Source organism: Oryctolagus cuniculus, chromosome 2 (assembly GCF_051225735.1).
Source record: "Oryctolagus cuniculus isolate XC-2025 breed Fujian yellow rabbit chromosome 2, ASM5122573v1, whole genome shotgun sequence".
In the NCBI taxonomy this organism is placed as follows: domain Eukaryota; kingdom Metazoa; phylum Chordata; class Mammalia; order Lagomorpha; family Leporidae; genus Oryctolagus; species Oryctolagus cuniculus.
In genome coordinates, this window is record NC_142868.1 from 133,616,596 (window position 1) to 133,633,127 (window position 16,532).

General features: G+C 53.9%; 3 protein-coding genes across 13 annotated transcripts; 1 reads left to right on the top strand and 2 right to left on the bottom strand.

Moving 5' to 3' along the window:
- The first annotated feature begins 5,328 nt into the window (after window positions 1-5,328).
- On the top strand, window positions 5,329-9,080 carry MOGS (mannosyl-oligosaccharide glucosidase). Of its 4 annotated transcripts, XM_051837038.3 has the most exons (5): window positions 5,344-5,483; window positions 5,740-5,831; window positions 6,023-6,249; window positions 6,699-6,895; window positions 7,123-9,080. In XM_051837038.3, exons 2-5 carry the CDS (start codon window positions 5,798-5,800, stop codon window positions 8,864-8,866), a joined length of 2,202 nt encoding a protein of 733 aa, XP_051692998.2. In that variant the 5' UTR covers window positions 5,344-5,483; window positions 5,740-5,797; the 3' UTR covers window positions 8,867-9,080. The 4 variants fall into 4 exon arrangements, with proteins under 4 accessions (XP_051692989.2, XP_089182377.1, XP_051692998.2 ...); XM_051837029.3 differs by having other exon boundaries at window positions 5,329-5,831; XM_089326252.1 differs by lacking the exon at window positions 6,023-6,249 and having other exon boundaries at window positions 5,460-5,483.
- Window positions 9,081-9,265: 185 nt separating this feature from the next.
- On the bottom strand, window positions 9,266-11,812 carry WBP1 (WW domain binding protein 1). 7 transcript variants are annotated; one of them, XM_051837075.2, is made up of 5 exons: window positions 11,550-11,812; window positions 10,972-11,073; window positions 10,389-10,491; window positions 10,086-10,262; window positions 9,266-9,941 (listed from the first exon to the last, which is right to left on the bottom strand). In XM_051837075.2, the coding sequence occupies exons 1-5, from the start codon at window positions 11,589-11,591 to the stop codon at window positions 9,481-9,483; spliced, it is 885 nt and encodes a 294-aa protein (XP_051693035.1). In that variant the 5' UTR covers window positions 11,592-11,812; the 3' UTR covers window positions 9,266-9,480. The 7 variants fall into 7 exon arrangements, with proteins under 7 accessions (XP_051693035.1, XP_008252436.3, XP_008252437.3 ...); XM_008254214.5 differs by having other exon boundaries at window positions 10,885-11,073; window positions 11,404-11,782; XM_008254215.5 differs by having other exon boundaries at window positions 11,404-11,780.
- Window positions 11,813-12,133: 321 nt separating this feature from the next.
- On the bottom strand, window positions 12,134-16,089 carry INO80B (INO80 complex subunit B). 2 transcript variants are annotated; one of them, XM_008254217.5, is made up of 5 exons: window positions 15,875-16,089; window positions 15,488-15,680; window positions 15,153-15,271; window positions 14,847-15,016; window positions 12,134-12,747 (listed from the first exon to the last, which is right to left on the bottom strand). In XM_008254217.5, the coding sequence occupies exons 1-5, from the start codon at window positions 15,981-15,983 to the stop codon at window positions 12,217-12,219; spliced, it is 1,122 nt and encodes a 373-aa protein (XP_008252439.2). In that variant the 5' UTR covers window positions 15,984-16,089; the 3' UTR covers window positions 12,134-12,216. The 2 variants fall into 2 exon arrangements, with proteins under 2 accessions (XP_008252439.2, XP_089182381.1); XM_089326255.1 differs by having other exon boundaries at window positions 15,986-16,086.
- Between the last annotated feature and the right edge of the window lie 443 nt (window positions 16,090-16,532).

Below are 16,532 nucleotides of genomic sequence, written 5' to 3' on the forward strand. Positions count from 1 at the left end.
AAGTGGAACAGCCAGGACTCGAACCAGCCCCCTCCCTTTTTCTAATTACTTTTTTTTTTTCCCCCGAAAGATTCATAGAGAAGGAGAGGCAGAGAGAAGAGAGGTCTTCCATCCACTGGTTCACTCCCCAGTTGGTTGCAATGGCCAGAGCTGCACTGATCTAAAGCCAGGAGCCTTAGCTTCCTCCAGGTCTCCCATGCAGATGCAGGGGCCCAAGGGCTTGGGCCATCTTCCACTGCTTTCCCAGGCCATAGCAGAGAGCTGGATGGGAAATGAAGCAGCCAGGACTCAAACCAGCACCATACGGGATGCCGGCACTGCAGGCAGCAGCTTTACCTGCTGCCCCACAGCACCAGCCCCTCTACTTAATTTTGCTGGTACTTAGTTTTCCCTTCCCATAGCACATGATTGGTTATATCTCCCGGTATTACCTGTTTCAAAAAAACAATGCCTAAGGTGTTTTTCATATAGGGTAAACACACATTAGTGTAGATCATAAGATCAATTTAGGGAAATCGGCCTTTAAAAGTTAAATAGGGGCTGACGCCATGACATAGTAGGTTAAGCCACTTATCTGCAGTGCCAGCATCCCAAATGAGCACCAGTTTGAGTCCTGACTGTTCCATTTCCAATCCAACTGCTAATATGCCTGGAGAGGCAGCAGAAGATGGCCCAAGTACTTGTGCCCCTTGCACCTGTGTGGAAGACCTGGAAGAAGCTCCTGGCTTCAGATCCACCCAGCTCTGGCTGTTGTGGCCATTTGGTGATGGAGTGGATGGAAGATCTCTGTCTCTACTTCTCTCTCTAACTCTACCTTTCAGATTTTAAAAAAAAAAAATTATTTCCGGGACATGGTCTGCTTAAAAAAAAAAATAGAATAAAAGTATCAGAGTGTATGGCATATGGGATGGAAAATAGTTTTGGAAACTCACTTTAAGCATATAATCATGCATATGTTAACTTTTTTTTTTTTTTTTTTTTGACAGGCAGAGTGGACAGTGAGAGAGAGAGACAGAAAGATCTTCCTTTGCCGTTGGTTCACCCTCCAGTGGCCGCCACGGCCGGTGTGCTGCAGCAGGCGCACTGCGCTGATCCGATGGCAGGAGCCAGGTGCTTATCCTGGTCTCCCATGGGGTGCAGGGCCCAAGCACTTGGGCCATCCTCCACTGCACTCCCTGGCCACAGCAGAGAGCTGGCCTGGAAGAGGGGCAACCGGGGACAGAATCCGGTGCCTCGACCGGGACTAGAACCCCGTGTGCCGGCGCCGCAAGGCGGAGGATTAGCCTAGTGAGCCGCGGCGCCAGCCTGCATATGTTAACTTATGTGAGTTAACTCATGTGAGTGTGTGTGATATGTTTTGTGTTTTATTTGAAAGGCAGTGACAAAGACCCTCCATCTGCTGGTTCACTACTTAAATGCCTACAAGAGCCAGGACTGGGCTAGGCTGAGAGCCAGGAGCTCACAACTTTTAAGTAGGTTTTTTTTTTTTTTTTTTTTTAAGATTTTATTTATTTTTATTTGAGAGGCAGAGTTACAGACAGAAAGATCTTCCTGCTGGTTCATTCCCTAAATTGTTGCAATGTCCGAGCTGGGCCAATCTGAAGCCAAGAGCTTCTTCTGGGTCTCCCATGTGGAGTACTTGGGCCATCTTCTACTGCTTTCCCAGGCCATAAGCAGAGCTGGATTGGTAGAGGAGCAGCCAGGACACAAACTGGCACCCATATGGAACGTCGGTGCTTCGGTCAGAGGCTTAACATACTACACGAGCCCTGGCCCCAGGAGCTCACAACTTAATCCAAGTCTCCCTTTTAGGTGGCAGGGAACCAAGAACTTGAGCCATCACCTGCTGCTTGTCAGGGTGTAGACTAACAGGAAGCTGAACTCAGAGTGGAGCCAGGACTCAAACCTGGGCATTCCAGTATGGGATTTGGGAGTCCCAAGCATCTTAACTACTGTGCCAGATGCCCTGCATGTAGCTGGTTGCAGTATAGAACTCTTTCTTACTGTTGGTGTTGGGGAAAAATGATCAAAAGCCATTGGTTCAGAGAAGTTACCAATGCTCAGATAGGCAATAAAGATCTCTAGATACACCTCTTCCCTGACTATAAGAGTACTTTGTTCAAAGGACTTCTTTTCTCCCTCCCTCCCTCTTTAAAAAAAAAAAAAGAACACTACCAGAAGGCAATTTAGTGTAGTGGTAAAGAGCCAGATGGTTTGGGGTCAAAAGCCCGCCTCTCCCCTTAAGTAGCCATGCTACTGGATAAATTAGATAAATTGCTTAATCTCCCAGGGCCAGTTTCCTTACTGGTGAACTGGATACTACTGCCTACCTCATTAGGGCTGTTAAGAGGATTAAGCGAGGTTGTATCTGTAAAGTGCCTGCAGCATTGCTGGGTGCACAGTTGCTGCCTTATCATCTGCTACCTATTATTTTTTAAGGATTTATTTTATATGAAAATTCCAGAGAAAGGAACAGAGATCTTTCATCCACTGGTTCACTCCCCACTGGGCTGGGCCACAGCCAGAAGTTAGGACCTTCTTCCAGGTATCCCACATGGTTGGAGGGGTCCCAAACACTTGGGCCATCTTCCACTGCTTTTCCCAGGCCGTTAGCAGGGAGCCAAATTGGAAGTGCAGCAGCCAGAACTTGAACCGGCACCGGTGTGGAATACTGGTATTGTGGGCATGGCTTTACCTGCTGTGCCACAATGCTGGCCCCAAGGCCTTATAAAGTTGAAAGAATGCAACTTGGATTTGAGTTCCCCAGCTCCTTGATTAACAGGATTAACTTGGGCCAGTCTCAGTTGCTCTTCTCTCTTGTGCAAAAAAGGGTGGGTCAGCATGGATTGAATGCTGGTGCTATGCTTCTAGATTGTGAACTTGGAGCTGTTTTCTTTGTCCCCAACACCTTGCATTGTGTGAGAGATGATGCCATAAAACTTGAATTTACATATTTTAAGATTTACTTGTTTATTTGAAAGGCAGCATTAGAGAGAGAGAAGTCTTTCCACTGGTTCATTCCCCAAATGGCCACAATGGCTGGAGCTGGGCCAATCCAAAGCCAGGAACCAGGAGCTTCTTCTGGGACTCCTATGTGGGTGCAGGGGCCCAAGGACTTGGGCCATCTTCTAGGCCATAAACAGAGGATTGGATTGGAAGTGGAGCAGCCGGGACTCAACTGGTGCCCATGTAGGGTGCCAGCACTGCCAGTAGTGGCTTTACCCACTACACCACAGCGTATATTTAGCACCTGTCCTCTACCTACAACTGTCAGTACTGGAATACAAAGAATAATGAAAGTCAGTATGTAATAAGTGCTGTGACACTTTTTTTTCTCCAAAAAAGGCAAGAATAATCTTTATTCCTTGGAAACACATTTGTAAAAATGTTTATCAGCAAGATGAAAAGATGCAGAACACATTTATTTGTATGCAGCACATACACTGAAGAGGGAAACATCTGCCCGAGCAGAATACACCAGTAAACAAACACCTTGGGGAGGGATTATGGGTGGCTGACTGCATTGTGTGAAGTATGAAGCTGGTTCTCCTAAACAGACTTTTGTGGTAACTGAAAAGATCTGATTTTAGCAATAAAATAGCTCAAATGATGTCATTACATCTTTTAAAGGACTTCACACAGGCCAAATTGCAATTACATCTACAAAAGTGGCCCAAGAATAAATTGATTTCACAAAATCTTAATGGAAAAATATTTCAGGCCGGCGCCGCGGCTCACTAGGCTAATCCTCCACCTTGCGGCGCTGGCACACCGGGTTCTAGTCCCGGTCGGGGTGCCGGATTCTGTCCCGGTTGCCCCTCTTCCAGGCCAGCTCTCTGCTGTGGCCAGGGAGTGCAGTGGAGGATGGCCCAAGTGCTTGGGCCCTGCACCCCATGGGAGACCAGAAGTACCTGGCTCCTGCCATCAGATCAGAATGGTGCGCCGGCCGCAGCGGCCATTGGAGGGTGAACCAACGGCAAAAGGAAGACCTTTCTGTCTCTCTCTCTCACTATCCACTCTGCCTGTCAAAAAATTAAAATAAAATAAAATAAAAATATTTCAGACCTGCCTCTTGAAAGGAAAGATGCTTAACTCCTGATTTGAAATGAGAAAAATAAATATATTTTGGTACAAATTTTACCCTAAAAGACAACACTTAGTTTTCTGGTTCTACAAAAAGACTGGGGCAATTCCTATTCTACACTATTCTACAAACTGCTTTGGCACGATTTCAAATAAAACCTTATTTGCTTTCATTTGAGCCATAAATGCATCTTGAATGCATGTAGCTTTTTAAAGGAGTGACGTCTAGGGTAAAATAACAATCCCCCATTCTGATGGTATGTATTCTGAAATCATGCGAGTTAGCAGCACCGATCATTAAGACATTAAAAATTATTCTTGCACTTCAGCAGCAAAGTCTATCACGACAAATGCTACGCAGTTCATGATTAGTACAATCGCTAACGTTCAAGGTGGCTAAACTGAATAGTAGCAAAAAACAAAACAGGTCTGACCATTGAATTTGGCTAGAAGGTGATTGTTAAATGAGAAAAAACTACCAGTGGAGAATGGGCCAAAAGTCATAGTGAAATACAAGTGGGTGGGTCAAATGAGCTTTTATACAATGAATTTCGATGGGCTGTGTTTTAATACCTAGAGAGGCATAAGGTTTTTTATTTTTAAACAATGGCATGGACTTCTTTATGAAAATGCTTTTTACATTGGGCTGTTGCTGAGAAATAAGTAACTAAGTTGTAATGAGGAGCTATCACCAGATGTAATCGTGAGTCTTCCAGGTGCAAACCTGAGGCGCAGATGCTACTTCCTTTCAGTACCCGGCTCCGGTCTGGACATAAATCATCTTTCCCCCCAAGTTCCTTCGCTTCCTGGGATGTAAGGGGGAAACTGCCTTCTGTAAGCACATGTGCCACCCTTATGGTCCTTCCAGGGTTCATCCAGATAAGGAATTGTAGGCCGAGTGGCGATAAGACTTGTCTGAAGTCACAGGGCCACCTGCAGACAGCTGGAAACAAACCTCAGGCTCCCCGGTGGGGCACCGCCGAGCGCGGATTCAGACGTGGCCGGACCCAGTAACTCCGATTTACTCTCCAGGCCATACGTTTTCATCTGGCGCGGGGCAGTTAAATGTAAACTACTTAGGACAGTGTCTAAATATGCAGTCGTTAAAACAAGCAGTTCGATGCGAGGTAGGTTTTCCCTACTGCTCTGCGAACTCCGGCGACCCGTTCTGGTGACGAAGCTCTCGCCACGCCGAGAGCGCGGCTCGGAGATCCGAGACTCAGCCTGACGTGGCGGGGCGGGACTTCCGGCGGAAGGCGGACATAGAGCTGGGGGCGCGGGCTGGCAGGTGCGGCTGGAGGGACTGTGGTCCCAGCGGCGCGGGGCACGAGCTGGAGCGGGGAGGCAAGGCCTGGGCCCCACTGACGCCTCTTCGAGCTCCTGCGACGCCGGCCTCTGTGGTAGGATGGCTCGGGGCGAGCGGCGGCGGCGCGCAGCGCAGGCGGAGGGAACGCGTACAGTCGAGAGGGCGGCTCGGGGCGGCCCCGCGAGACGGGGCGGCGGGTCCCAAGGCGCTCCAGGGCGAGCAGCTCTGGCCATCGTGGTCCTGTTTCTGGCTCTGGGACTTTCGGGGCGCTGGATGCTGACGTGGTACCGTGCGCGACGGGCGGTCACGCTGCACTCCGCGCCCCCAGCGCTGCCCCCTGACTCCTCCAGTCCCGCTGTAGCCCCGGATCTCTTCTGGGGCACTTACCGCCCTCACGTCTACTTCGGCATGAAGACTCGCAGCCCGCAACCCCTCCTCACCGGTAACCGGGCCCCGGGGCGGGCGGGCAGGCCGGCGGACTTTTACTGTGGGCGCCCCAGCTTCATGCCAGGGCAAGGCCGGGGAGGAATGGATCAGGAGAGGTTATGAAGAGGGATGCCCCTGAAGTTCTCGGACACCCAGAGGGACAGGCCCCTGCCCTCTCCTTGACTTACATGGCCATTCTACCCCTAGGACTGATGTGGGCGCAGCAGGGCGCCACCCCGGGGACCCCTAAGCTCAGGCACACGTGTGAGCAGGGGGACGGCGTGGGTCCCTTTGGCTGGGAGTTCCATGACGGCCTCTCCTTCGGGCGGCAACACATCCAGGATGGGGCCTTAAGGCTCACCACTGAGTTCGTCAAGAGGCCTGGGGGTCAGCACGGAGGGGACTGGAGCTGGAGAGTGACTGTAGAGCCTCAGGTCAGGGCCCCAGGGCACCCTTCCCTCGTCCAGACTCCTACCTTCCCCTCCTACCAGCAAATGCAGTACGAAGTGGGGGCTGACAGCAGGGGCTCTGAGTCTGGCTTCCTGCTTTGACTCCCCTTACACACCTGCCTGCACGAACATCTCTAAGCCTTGGTTTTCTCATTTCTAAAGTGGACATAAAAGCAGCATCTAACGCACAGGGTGATAAGCATGAAACGAAATGATCTGTGCAGAGTTCTTAGGACATCGCACAAAAGGACTCTCATTATTCGCCAGAGCCCCATGCAAGGTTCTTTATGCCATGTTACTGGGTGTACTGCTTACCCTCAGTACTGCCAGATGTTTACCATTTATGTTACTCCTGCCTGGCATCCCTTTCCCTCACTAAGGCTGATTCTTGAGAAAGAATGGCAGTCTAATGCCAGGGTTTTGTTTTTGTCCAGGCCTCAGGTACCTCTGCCCTCCCTTTGGTCTCCCTGTTCTTCTATGTGGTGACAGATGGCAAGGAAGTCCTACTACCAGAGGTCGGGGCCAAGGGGCAGTTGAAATTCATCAGTGGGCATACCAGTGAACTTGGTGACTTCCGTCTTACACTTATGCCACCAACCAGCCCAGGGGATACTGCCCCCAAGTATGGCAGGTAACAAGGGGAAGAGAGTGTGGGGTGGGCGGGGGGTGGTGTGGATGCTGACACAGCCTGACTTCCGTCTCCCCCATCCGACCTTCTTCCCACCAGTTATGTTTACTCTCACCGGCCTCCCGTGCTCTGCATTGCTCAGGCTCCATCCTTCTGATCCCCTCGTTTTTTCCCTGTATGTCCCTGCCACCTCCTTCTGAATAATATTTCTTGTTCATCTTCCCTTCAAGCTACAATGTCTTCTGGTCCTCCAACCCAGGACTGGCCTTGCTGACAGAAATGGTGAAGAGTCGCCTAAATAGCTGGTTTCAGCATCGGCCCCCAGGGGCTCCTCCTGAACGCTACCTTGGCTTGCCAGCATCTCTGAAATGGGAGGATAGCAGCCCAAGTGGGCGAGGGCAAGGACAAGGCCAGTTCTTGATACAGCAGGTGACACTGAAAGTCCCCTTCTCTTTGGAGTTGGTGTTTGAGTCAGGTAGTGCCCAGGCAGCAGGAAACCAAGCCCTGGAGAGACTGGCAGGCAGCTCGCTGACCCAGGCCCTGGAGAGCCATGCCGCCGCGTTCAGAATGCGCTTTGAGAAGACCTTCCAGCTAGGGAAGAAGGGCCTGAGCCCTGGCGAGCAGGCTTTAGGTCACGCTGCCCTCAGCGGCCTCCTGGGTGGAGTTGGCTACTTCTACGGACAGGGGCTGGTGCTGCCGGACATGGGGCTGGAAGGGTCTGAGCACAAGCTCGACCCAGCCCTCTTTCCACCTGTCCCCCTTTTCTCAGCAGTGCCTTCGCGGTCATTCTTCCCACGAGGCTTCCTTTGGGATGAGGGCTTTCACCAGCTGGTGGTACAGCGGTGGGATCCCCGCCTCACTCGGGAGGCCCTAGGCCACTGGTTGGGGCTGCTCAATGCCGATGGCTGGATTGGGCGGGAACAAATACTTGGGGATGAGGCCCGAGCCCGGGTGCCCCCAGAATTCCTGGTGCAGCGGGCAGCCCACGCCAACCCCCCAACCCTGCTTTTGCCTATAGCCCACATGCTCTCAGGTGGCGACCCTGCCGACTTGGCTTTCCTCCGGAGAGCCTTTCCCCGCCTGTATGCCTGGTTCTCATGGCTCCATCAGAGCCAGGCAGGGCCAGTGCCACTCTCCTACCGCTGGCGGGGCCGGGACTCAGCCTTGCCAACCCTGTTGAACCCCAAGACGCTGCCCTCGGGGCTGGATGACTACCCCAGGGCTTCACACCCTTCCGCAATGGAGCGGCACCTGGACCTGCGGTGCTGGGTGGCACTGGGTGCCCGTGTGCTGACCCAGCTGGCAGAGCAGCTAGGGGAGATGGAGGCGGCTGCAGAGCTGGGCTCACTGGCCGCGTCACTGGAGGCAGAAGAGAGTCTGAATGAGCTACACTGGGCCTCTGAGCTGGGGGTCTTTGCAGACTTTGGGAACCACACAAAAGCAGTACAGCTGAAGCCTAGGCCCCCTCAGGGGCTGGTTCGGGTGGTGGGCCGGCCCCACCCTCGCTTGCAGTATGTGGATGCCCTGGGCTATGTCACTCTTTTCCCCTTGCTGCTGCGACTGCTGGACCCCAAATCATCCCACCTTGGGCCCCTGCTGGACGTTCTGGCCGACAGCCGCCATCTCTGGAGTCCCTATGGCCTGCGCTCCCTCGCAGCCTCCAGCTCCTTTTATGGGCAGCGCAATTCCGAGCACGATCCTCCCTACTGGCGGGGTGCTGTGTGGCTCAATATCAACTACCTGGCCTTAGGAGCTCTCCACCACTACGGGCATCTGGAGGGTCCTCACCAGGCCAGGGCTGCCAAACTGCACAGTGAGCTCCGTGCCAATGTGGTGGGCAATGTGTGGCGGCAGTACCAGGCTACAGGTTTCCTCTGGGAGCAGTACAGTGACCGGGATGGGCGGGGCATGGGCTGCCGCCCTTTCCAGGGCTGGACCAGCCTTGTCTTACTAGCCATGGCTGAAGACTACTGACGGGCTAGGGGATGTGAGGAGAGCCAGACCCCTTGTGCCACTCCTGTGTCCACAGGGACCTGTTCTCTGACTTCTGATCCCAAGTCCCCTAGACACCAGTATTCAAACTTCTCTCAGTTCATCTCAGGTGTCTGCTGCCATCCATCCCACACCCCTGGGATGAATGTGAACTCAGAGTCTATTTTTCTAAATAAATTGGAAAAAACATGCCAAACTCTTGCTTTTTGCCAGCACTGCCTCACCAAGTGGTGTTAGCTCAGTCCAAACCTCAGGACCTGCTGTCCTTAGGAAGGTGAGATCAATAACCGTTAGCTATCCTCTTCCTATCCCCTTCCAGTCCATTAAGGCCAAGTGCAATGCAGTAAGTTCAGCTCTAGTCCACCCAAATCCACAAGCAGCTGGTTCACATCTCTTTAATGAGATCAAAGGCTCCTGTGTATGTTTTGGGGAAGAGGGGGTGGAGCTAGCACAGTCCCCCAACACTGCCCCTCTCAGGGCTCCAGCTCTTTGAGGCAGATTCTAAGAAGGCAGGTAGGGGCCAAGGAGAACTTAAAAGAGTTGGGACCAGGACTGTTTTCTGGTGGGCAAGTAACCACATACCCTCCCAAAACTGTTCACGGGATGTCCCCTTCACTGGACGCCAGCCCCATGGGAGAGACCTGGGGTATGCTATCTGGGGGTAGTGCACAAGGGGAGTGGTCCTCCAGATCTGATGGGGTACCACTAGCCCTCCCCTCCTTGAGTGGCTCGCCCTCGCTGGAGTCAGGACAAGGGCAGAGCTCTATCCCGGAGTCCCCAGTCAGGCGACGATAGCGGCAGGAGGGGGGCGTATGGGCCGGGCTCACGCCTGCCCCAGGCTCACCCTCCTGAAGAGGGGGGGCACTCTGGTGGGAGGAAACACCTTCCACGTTTGTCCTCTCGCAGTGGGCAGGGCAGCTGGATGCAGAGGAGCGGCAGGTGCATTCTCCGGAAGCAGTCAAGGGGCGGCCTGGGACCACAGTATAAGGAGGTGGCGGTGTGCCCGGACGGTGAACCACATCTTCATAGGCTGGGGGTTTGAAGGCGCTGAGGAGGCCTGCAGGGGAGAGAACAGTGTGGTTTGTGGAAGGTAACTAGGGATGAGGAAGTGTCTCATACCAGGGACAAAGGGAATGTGGGGACAATTCGGGATCCTGGTTAGAGGCCCCTAGTAATGGGCCCAGAGCTTCAAGTCACTCACGAAGGTCAAGCAGTGAACCCGAAGGGACTGGCCCAGCGCCGTGGCACGCCCCGTGGTAGGCCAACAAGTTGATCTCGCGCTGCCGCTGCTGCTGTTGCAGCCGAAGTTTAGCTCGTCGGTGGCGGAAGGCGCAACAGCAGCTAAAGAGGATGAGGACAGTCCAGAGTAGCCAGAACCCTGCAAGACGCAAGGAGGGAGTGACTCAGATGCCTTCCATGCAGAGAAGCGTCCCTGAAGGCTGGTATTCTGCGGCCTAAGGGAGCGTGGGCAGGAGGACCTGACGTAGCCCTTTCGGAGACTCACACCAGAGCTCATAGTAGTAGGTGCAGCAGCCAGTCTCCCCGCAGCAGTGGCCACTCTCACAGAGGTAGGGCTGGTTGTTCACTCCTGGGCACAGCTCTCGAAGCTGGGGGTAAGGAGGTTCTTAGAACGACAGGCGATTCCAGCCCAAGGCACGGTCCGCCCCCACCTCTTGCATGCACATACACAATCCCACCCTGTGAACCAAGTTCAGCTGGGAGAGGTGGGGGATGCTGAGAGGAGTTATTCAAATATCTGAAGGGGTGGCAGTGTGGAAGAGGGTTTGGAATAGCAAGAATCAGTCTAGAGAGCGAGACAAAGTGTGGAGGTACAAAGAGGGCAATCTCAGCTCTGCAGTGTGAGGCCTCTCACACTTAAGCCTGCCCTCCCACCCCCAGTGGAGGAAGCCACTCTCAAAGTCAGACAATGGCTAGGGAGGTAAGGCCTTCTGCAAAGCCAAAAACACTTTCATCATCCCCCATGATGCTCTCTCCCCTACCCCCCAAGCTGGATCTTTCCTCCCCTGGGTCTCAGGCTCCCTAGGGAAGAGGAGGGGCAGTGTGAGACCCAGAGCAGTGCTCCCAACCAGATGGGAATGCTGTGGATGATAAAGGATGGCATCCAGGGCGCGAGTCTGGGTTCCAGCTCTTCTCCAAATTGCTCCCTCAAGAGAAGACGCTGCCGGACTCTGTTGTGACAATAGGCACATAGAAAAACATCACAAATAACTGTTGCAAGACAGAGGGAGCCTCCCTGGGGCCTCACTATGCCTCTGGTCACTGGAGAGCCAGCCACTGCAAGCTTCCACTGCAGCCATGGGATGGGGTCTATGAGGCTGCAGGCAAAGTCAACTGCATCTGTTACAAAGTTTAGACAAAGAGTGCAAGGGATACGTTTAGGAACTTCACAGTACCTTTGGCCCCGTGAGTTCCTCCCCCACCCCCAAAAGGAAGGGACAAGGTAAGGGGAAAGAGAAATAAATGGCTGTCGTGGTAGGCTTTTGGAGCTGTTGGGATACCTGCTGTTGCGGCGCCCGAAGTGCCCCCCAGGCCTCCTCGCTGCCGTTCCCGCTGCTGGCCCGAGCCATGCCTCCACCTACAGCCCCCTGAAGACCACAGCCTCCTCTACCGCCAGCCGCCCCGCCCCTGCCACCTCTGCCGCCACCTCCATCGTCCCTGCCCGGCCCATCTTCGCTGCCGCCACCATCACTCCCCGGCCGGAGGTTCCATCCGGAGAGGGCTCCGCCAACTAGCATCCAGGTTGCTCCGTCCTACCAATCAGCATCTCCCTTCGATGGACGGACCAATAGGAAGAGACCAGGGGTTTCTCCCTGTAACCAATCTGCAACAGCACCTCTGCCGCTCTCCCAGACAACAAGAGCTTGTACAGACAAAGAGAGGGGCAAGGTTCGACCCACAGCCTTGACTGACAGCGACAGTGGCCAATACAGACAACAGAACGGGCTCTGACTTATTAACCAATGAATGCTCGTCCAGAAAAGCAAAGTTTCCACTGATTGGTCTGAGCCATATTTTCAGGGTGACACCAAATGCCGGACCATGCCAGGTAATCCCGGCTAGTGCCGGCTGGAAGGGGCGGGGTCCCATAAGTGCCGGAGTCTGGGGGCAGACTGCGGGTCTGCTGGTTTCCAAGTTCCGGGCGTCGACACAGTCTCCGGTGGGGGCCAGATGTGTGAACGGGAGAGTGGTCTGCTCAGATCCCACTCCCCCCAATTCTGTACAAGCTGAGGCGCTGGATGAAATTTAATAGGGTGGGGAAGACACTGCAAAGAGGGCGCGGGAGAGGGTGCAGAGTCCGGGTTAGGTGAGTCTCAAGTAGCCAAAAGGGGGGATCCGGGGCCCTCGGGCCCCCCCAGCCGCATCTGCAGGTTGATGCGGTAGCACTGAAGGCTGCAGAGTGCTTGGCCCGTGCGGGAGCAGGCGTAGCGGCGTGGGTGCGGGCAGCCGGGGACGGAGCAGCGTGGAGGAGGGCCCGAGGGGGCTGGCCGCTGGGACAGTGCTGCGGGAGCGGGGACGCCAGGGGGGAAGGACAGGGTGGACCCCTGAGCTCCGCTGCTGTAGCGCACCATGGGGGCAGGGGCTGCGGCGCGCCCACCCCTCCGCTCGCCCCTCGCGGCCCCACGGCCGCCCCGGCCGCTGGGCGCCGCGGTCTTGGTGAGGCGCTCGATGGTCTGATTCTTGTGCTCCTCAGCCCGCCGCGCCGCCTGCAGCCGCCGCTTCCGCGCCCGCTCCTCGCGCTTCAGCAGCATCTCCTCGGTGAGGGCGGGGGCCGGGCAGCCCCCCGCCACCGGCAGCGGCAACGTCGGGGAGGGCTGGCTCCGAGCCTTCTGGAGCAGCGCTCGCTGGGGAGACAGCAAAGGGAGGACTGTCTGAAAATGCAGGCGGCCGGGGCAGGCAGGGTCTCGCAGAGCGCAGGGCTTGGGAGAAGGGGTATGCGTGCGCACCCGCTGCAGGGCCCCTTAGTACTGCCTCCTCCCAGCTCTCCTGACGTTCACCGTCAGGCCCTTGCTTCCCACAGGGGAAGCTATCGGTAACGCAACCTGCCTGTCCTGCACCACCTGCTCTAGGGGTTCGTCGTTGTTTAATCTCGACAGACAGCATCAATGGGATCACCGCCAAAATTCAGGGTTACTCTTCATTCCTTTTTTTCCCATCTTCCTCCCAACAAGTATCTGCTTCCTAAAGACAGCCGCCATTCCGCGGGTTTTCTCCATCCCCAGCACTTTCATCTTGGTTCAAGCCACTATCTTTTCTAGCTGACTGCTTCAACAGCTCCCAAGCTGGCCTCCCTGTGTCTAGCCCTCATCCCCACTAAGACTTGCTGTCCAGGCTAAGGGCAAAGTCATCTACCGAATGTAAATCAAATATGTCACTTCTCTGCCGACAGCCCTTCAGTGACAGCCACCCTTTCTCCTTCACCCCACATGGCATGCTCTAGTCCTTTATGCCTGCCGGCCCATCTCAAAGCTCCTCTGGGACTGGAAAGGTCATGTCTCCAAAAAGCTCTCTCATCACCCTATTTTATGGTTCTTGTAAACCACACATCTTAAAAACAAAAAAAAAACTTTTTTTTTAAAGATTATTTGAAAGGCAGAGTTAGAGAGATGGAGAAACAGAGAGAGAGGTCTTCCATCCACTGGTTCACTCCCCAAATGACTGCAACAGTCAGGGCCAAACCTAGGAGCCCGAAGCTTTTTCCTGGTCTCCTACATGGGTGCAGGGATCCAAGCACTTGGGTCATCCTCCACTGCCTTCTCAGGCACATTAGCAGGGAGCTGGATTGGAAACAGAGCAGCCAGGTCTTCAACTGGCACCCATTTGGATGCCAGCATCACAGACAGAAGCTTACCCTGTTATGCCACAGCACTGGTCCCAGCCACACAGCTTTTAAAATCATTGATTTAATTGTTTTCCCCACCACCACCACCAAACATTCACACTAGAATACCAGCTCCCTGAGAATAGAAACCAAGGTCTCCGTTTCAGCATTGTGGTGTAGGTGGTAACTCTGACTTTCAAAATAAGAAAGAAAGAGAGAAAGAGAAAGAAAGAAGGAAGGAAGGAAAGAAAGAAAGAGAGGAGAGAGAGAGGAAGGAAGGAAGGGAAAAAAAGAAAGGAGAAAGAAAGAAAGGGAAAGAAAGAGGCAAGTGAAGCCAGGCAAAGCCACCAGTTCCGAGTCCCAGCTGTTCCACTTCCGATCCAGCTCTCTGCTATGGCCTGGGAAAGTAGCAGAAGATGGCCCAAGTCCTTGGGCCCCTGCACCCATATTGGAGACCTGGAAGCAGCTCCAGCCTCCTGGCTTCAGATCAGCCCAGCTCTGGCTATTGTAGCCATTTGGGGAGTGAACCAGAAGATGGAAGACCTCTCTCTCTCTGGCTCTCTGTAACTCTGCCTTTCAAATAAACAAATAATCTCTTAAAAAAAAAAAAAAGTCAAGGGGGTGGCATTGTGGCTGGTTTGATTCCTGGCTGCTCCTCCACTTTTGATCCAGCTCCCTGCTAATGTGCCTGGGAAAGCAGTGGAGGATGGCCCTGATGCTTGGGCCCCTGCACCCATGTGGGAGACCCAGATTAAGCTCCTAGTTCCTGGCTTCAGCCAGTCCTGGCCGTTGCAGCCATTTGGGGAGTGAACTAGTGGATGGAAGAACTCTCCCTCTCTCTAATTCTGCCTTTCAAATAAATAAATCTTAAAAAAAAAAAAAAAAAAAGAAACCAATGTCTCCACCATAGATATCTCCACTCACTCCCTTGAAAAGTTCTGGGGACATGAAAAGTTCTCAAAACATTCAAGGGCTCCTCAAAAAGTTCATGGAAAATGCATATTATGAAAAAACTGTGGACAGATTAAAAAAAAAAACTCTTTGCACTAAATAAACTTACCTTTTAGTTCCATTTACCATGCACTTGTGTTTGGTGAGCAAATGAAACATAAAGCGAGTTACCTGTCGAGCGGTGAGCAGTCGCTCATTGATTTCTTTCTTGAGGTCTCCATTGTCATCCAGCTCCCCCTTCTCCAGGGCATCCAGCCACCTCTGCTCCTCCTCTTCCTCCTGCCCTCCTAATCCCCCGGACAGGTCCCGAAGCGGGGAGGGAGACAGATTACTGTCTTCATCTGGAGAGGAGAGTTGGAGAACAGGAAGTAGAATTCATCAGATGGGGCACTTCTCACCCACTTCAGAGCCAACCCTGCTCCCTTAGCCAGGCGTAAGGAGAAAAAGTCCATTTCCCCAGCTCCAGGCCCTTCTCACCCAGCCAGGCACGGTACTGCTCCAGGGGCACTCCTTCCATGGGCTCCTCTTCATTATCCACGACCATAAGGGGAGAGGGCGAGCGTGGGCCCTCGGGGATCACGGTGAAGGTGGGAACACTGCAGAGAAGCAACGCTAGTCTGTAAACGGAGCGTCTCTTCCTCTGGCCCGGCGCTACATCAGCAGTTCCTGCCCTCCCGGGTTCTTGCTGCCTTAACGTGGGCCCTGAAGTCACAATGTCCATTCTCGGTCCTCGAGAAAACCCCAGCCAGCTTCTAACTTCTTTGGCTGCTCTTCGAGTTCCCCCGGTAAAACCTCGACCCCCTTGATCTCACCTCTTGGTGCCCAGGATTTGCCCGCCCAGCTTGATTTTGAGTTTGAGCTGGGGCTTGGCAGGTGACGGCTGAGTGGGTCCAGCCTCCTCCTCCTGGTGGTGTTTCTTCTTATGTTTCTTTTTGTGCTTCTTGTGCTTTTTCTTGTGCACGCTGTGGCCATGAGCTCCGGCCAGGCTCAACTCCAGGGCTTCCCCTGCGGAAGGAGGGCCGGTCAGCGGGGTTCGGCCGGGGCGTGGAAGGGAAGCCCTAACTTAATACTCCCGCGGGCCTCCCTGTTACCATAACAACGGCACCGCCAGCTCCTCCCCACCCGTACTGAGCAAGCTCCCGGGGAGAAAAGGACTGTTTTCTGAGAAGGCCCAGATGGCTTGATCGACCCGTGCTTACCCGGCTCGGGGACCTCCATGGCCCCAGAAGTGCTTCCGCGCCGCCACAGCTTACTCATGGGGTCCTGCAAGGCAAGGGGACTGGAAATGGTCGGGACATAAGCAGACATACCTTTTCCGCCCCGCGGAAGAACTGGTTCCAGCAAAATAACCGGCTACTTCCGGTGGCAGCCATGCTTGTGCGGGGCACGCCTTTGGCCAAAACGCTCCCTGAGAAACAGTGGCAGTTAACGACGAACGTTCCGGGCCCTTCCCAAAGGTCGTAGTTTCCCCTGGCTGTGCCTCCCAGAACCAGCGCGCGCGAGTCCCTTGTTACGGTCGAGCTTGGCCACCGTTATACTTGGGACCAAGTCCAAGACTTTGAGATTGAGAGGATACGAGGGTGGGTATGAGCAGCCCCTCCGCCCCAGAGGATCTCTCAGTTCGGTGGAAAAGTACATCAGAAAGGATAGCACCAGCAAAATGACAGCAGTGTCCAGCGGCGGCAAGTGCACTATGAGCAAGGCAATTGATAGTTATTGAAACCTAAATTCTCATCAGTAGGGAAATGGATAAATGAGTGATGGTGCAGCTCTGCAATTTGGAACACCGTGTTGCTAGGAAGAGTTGAGTGATGAAATGATAAGATCAACACGGAATGTGGTTTCCTCGTGAGCGCT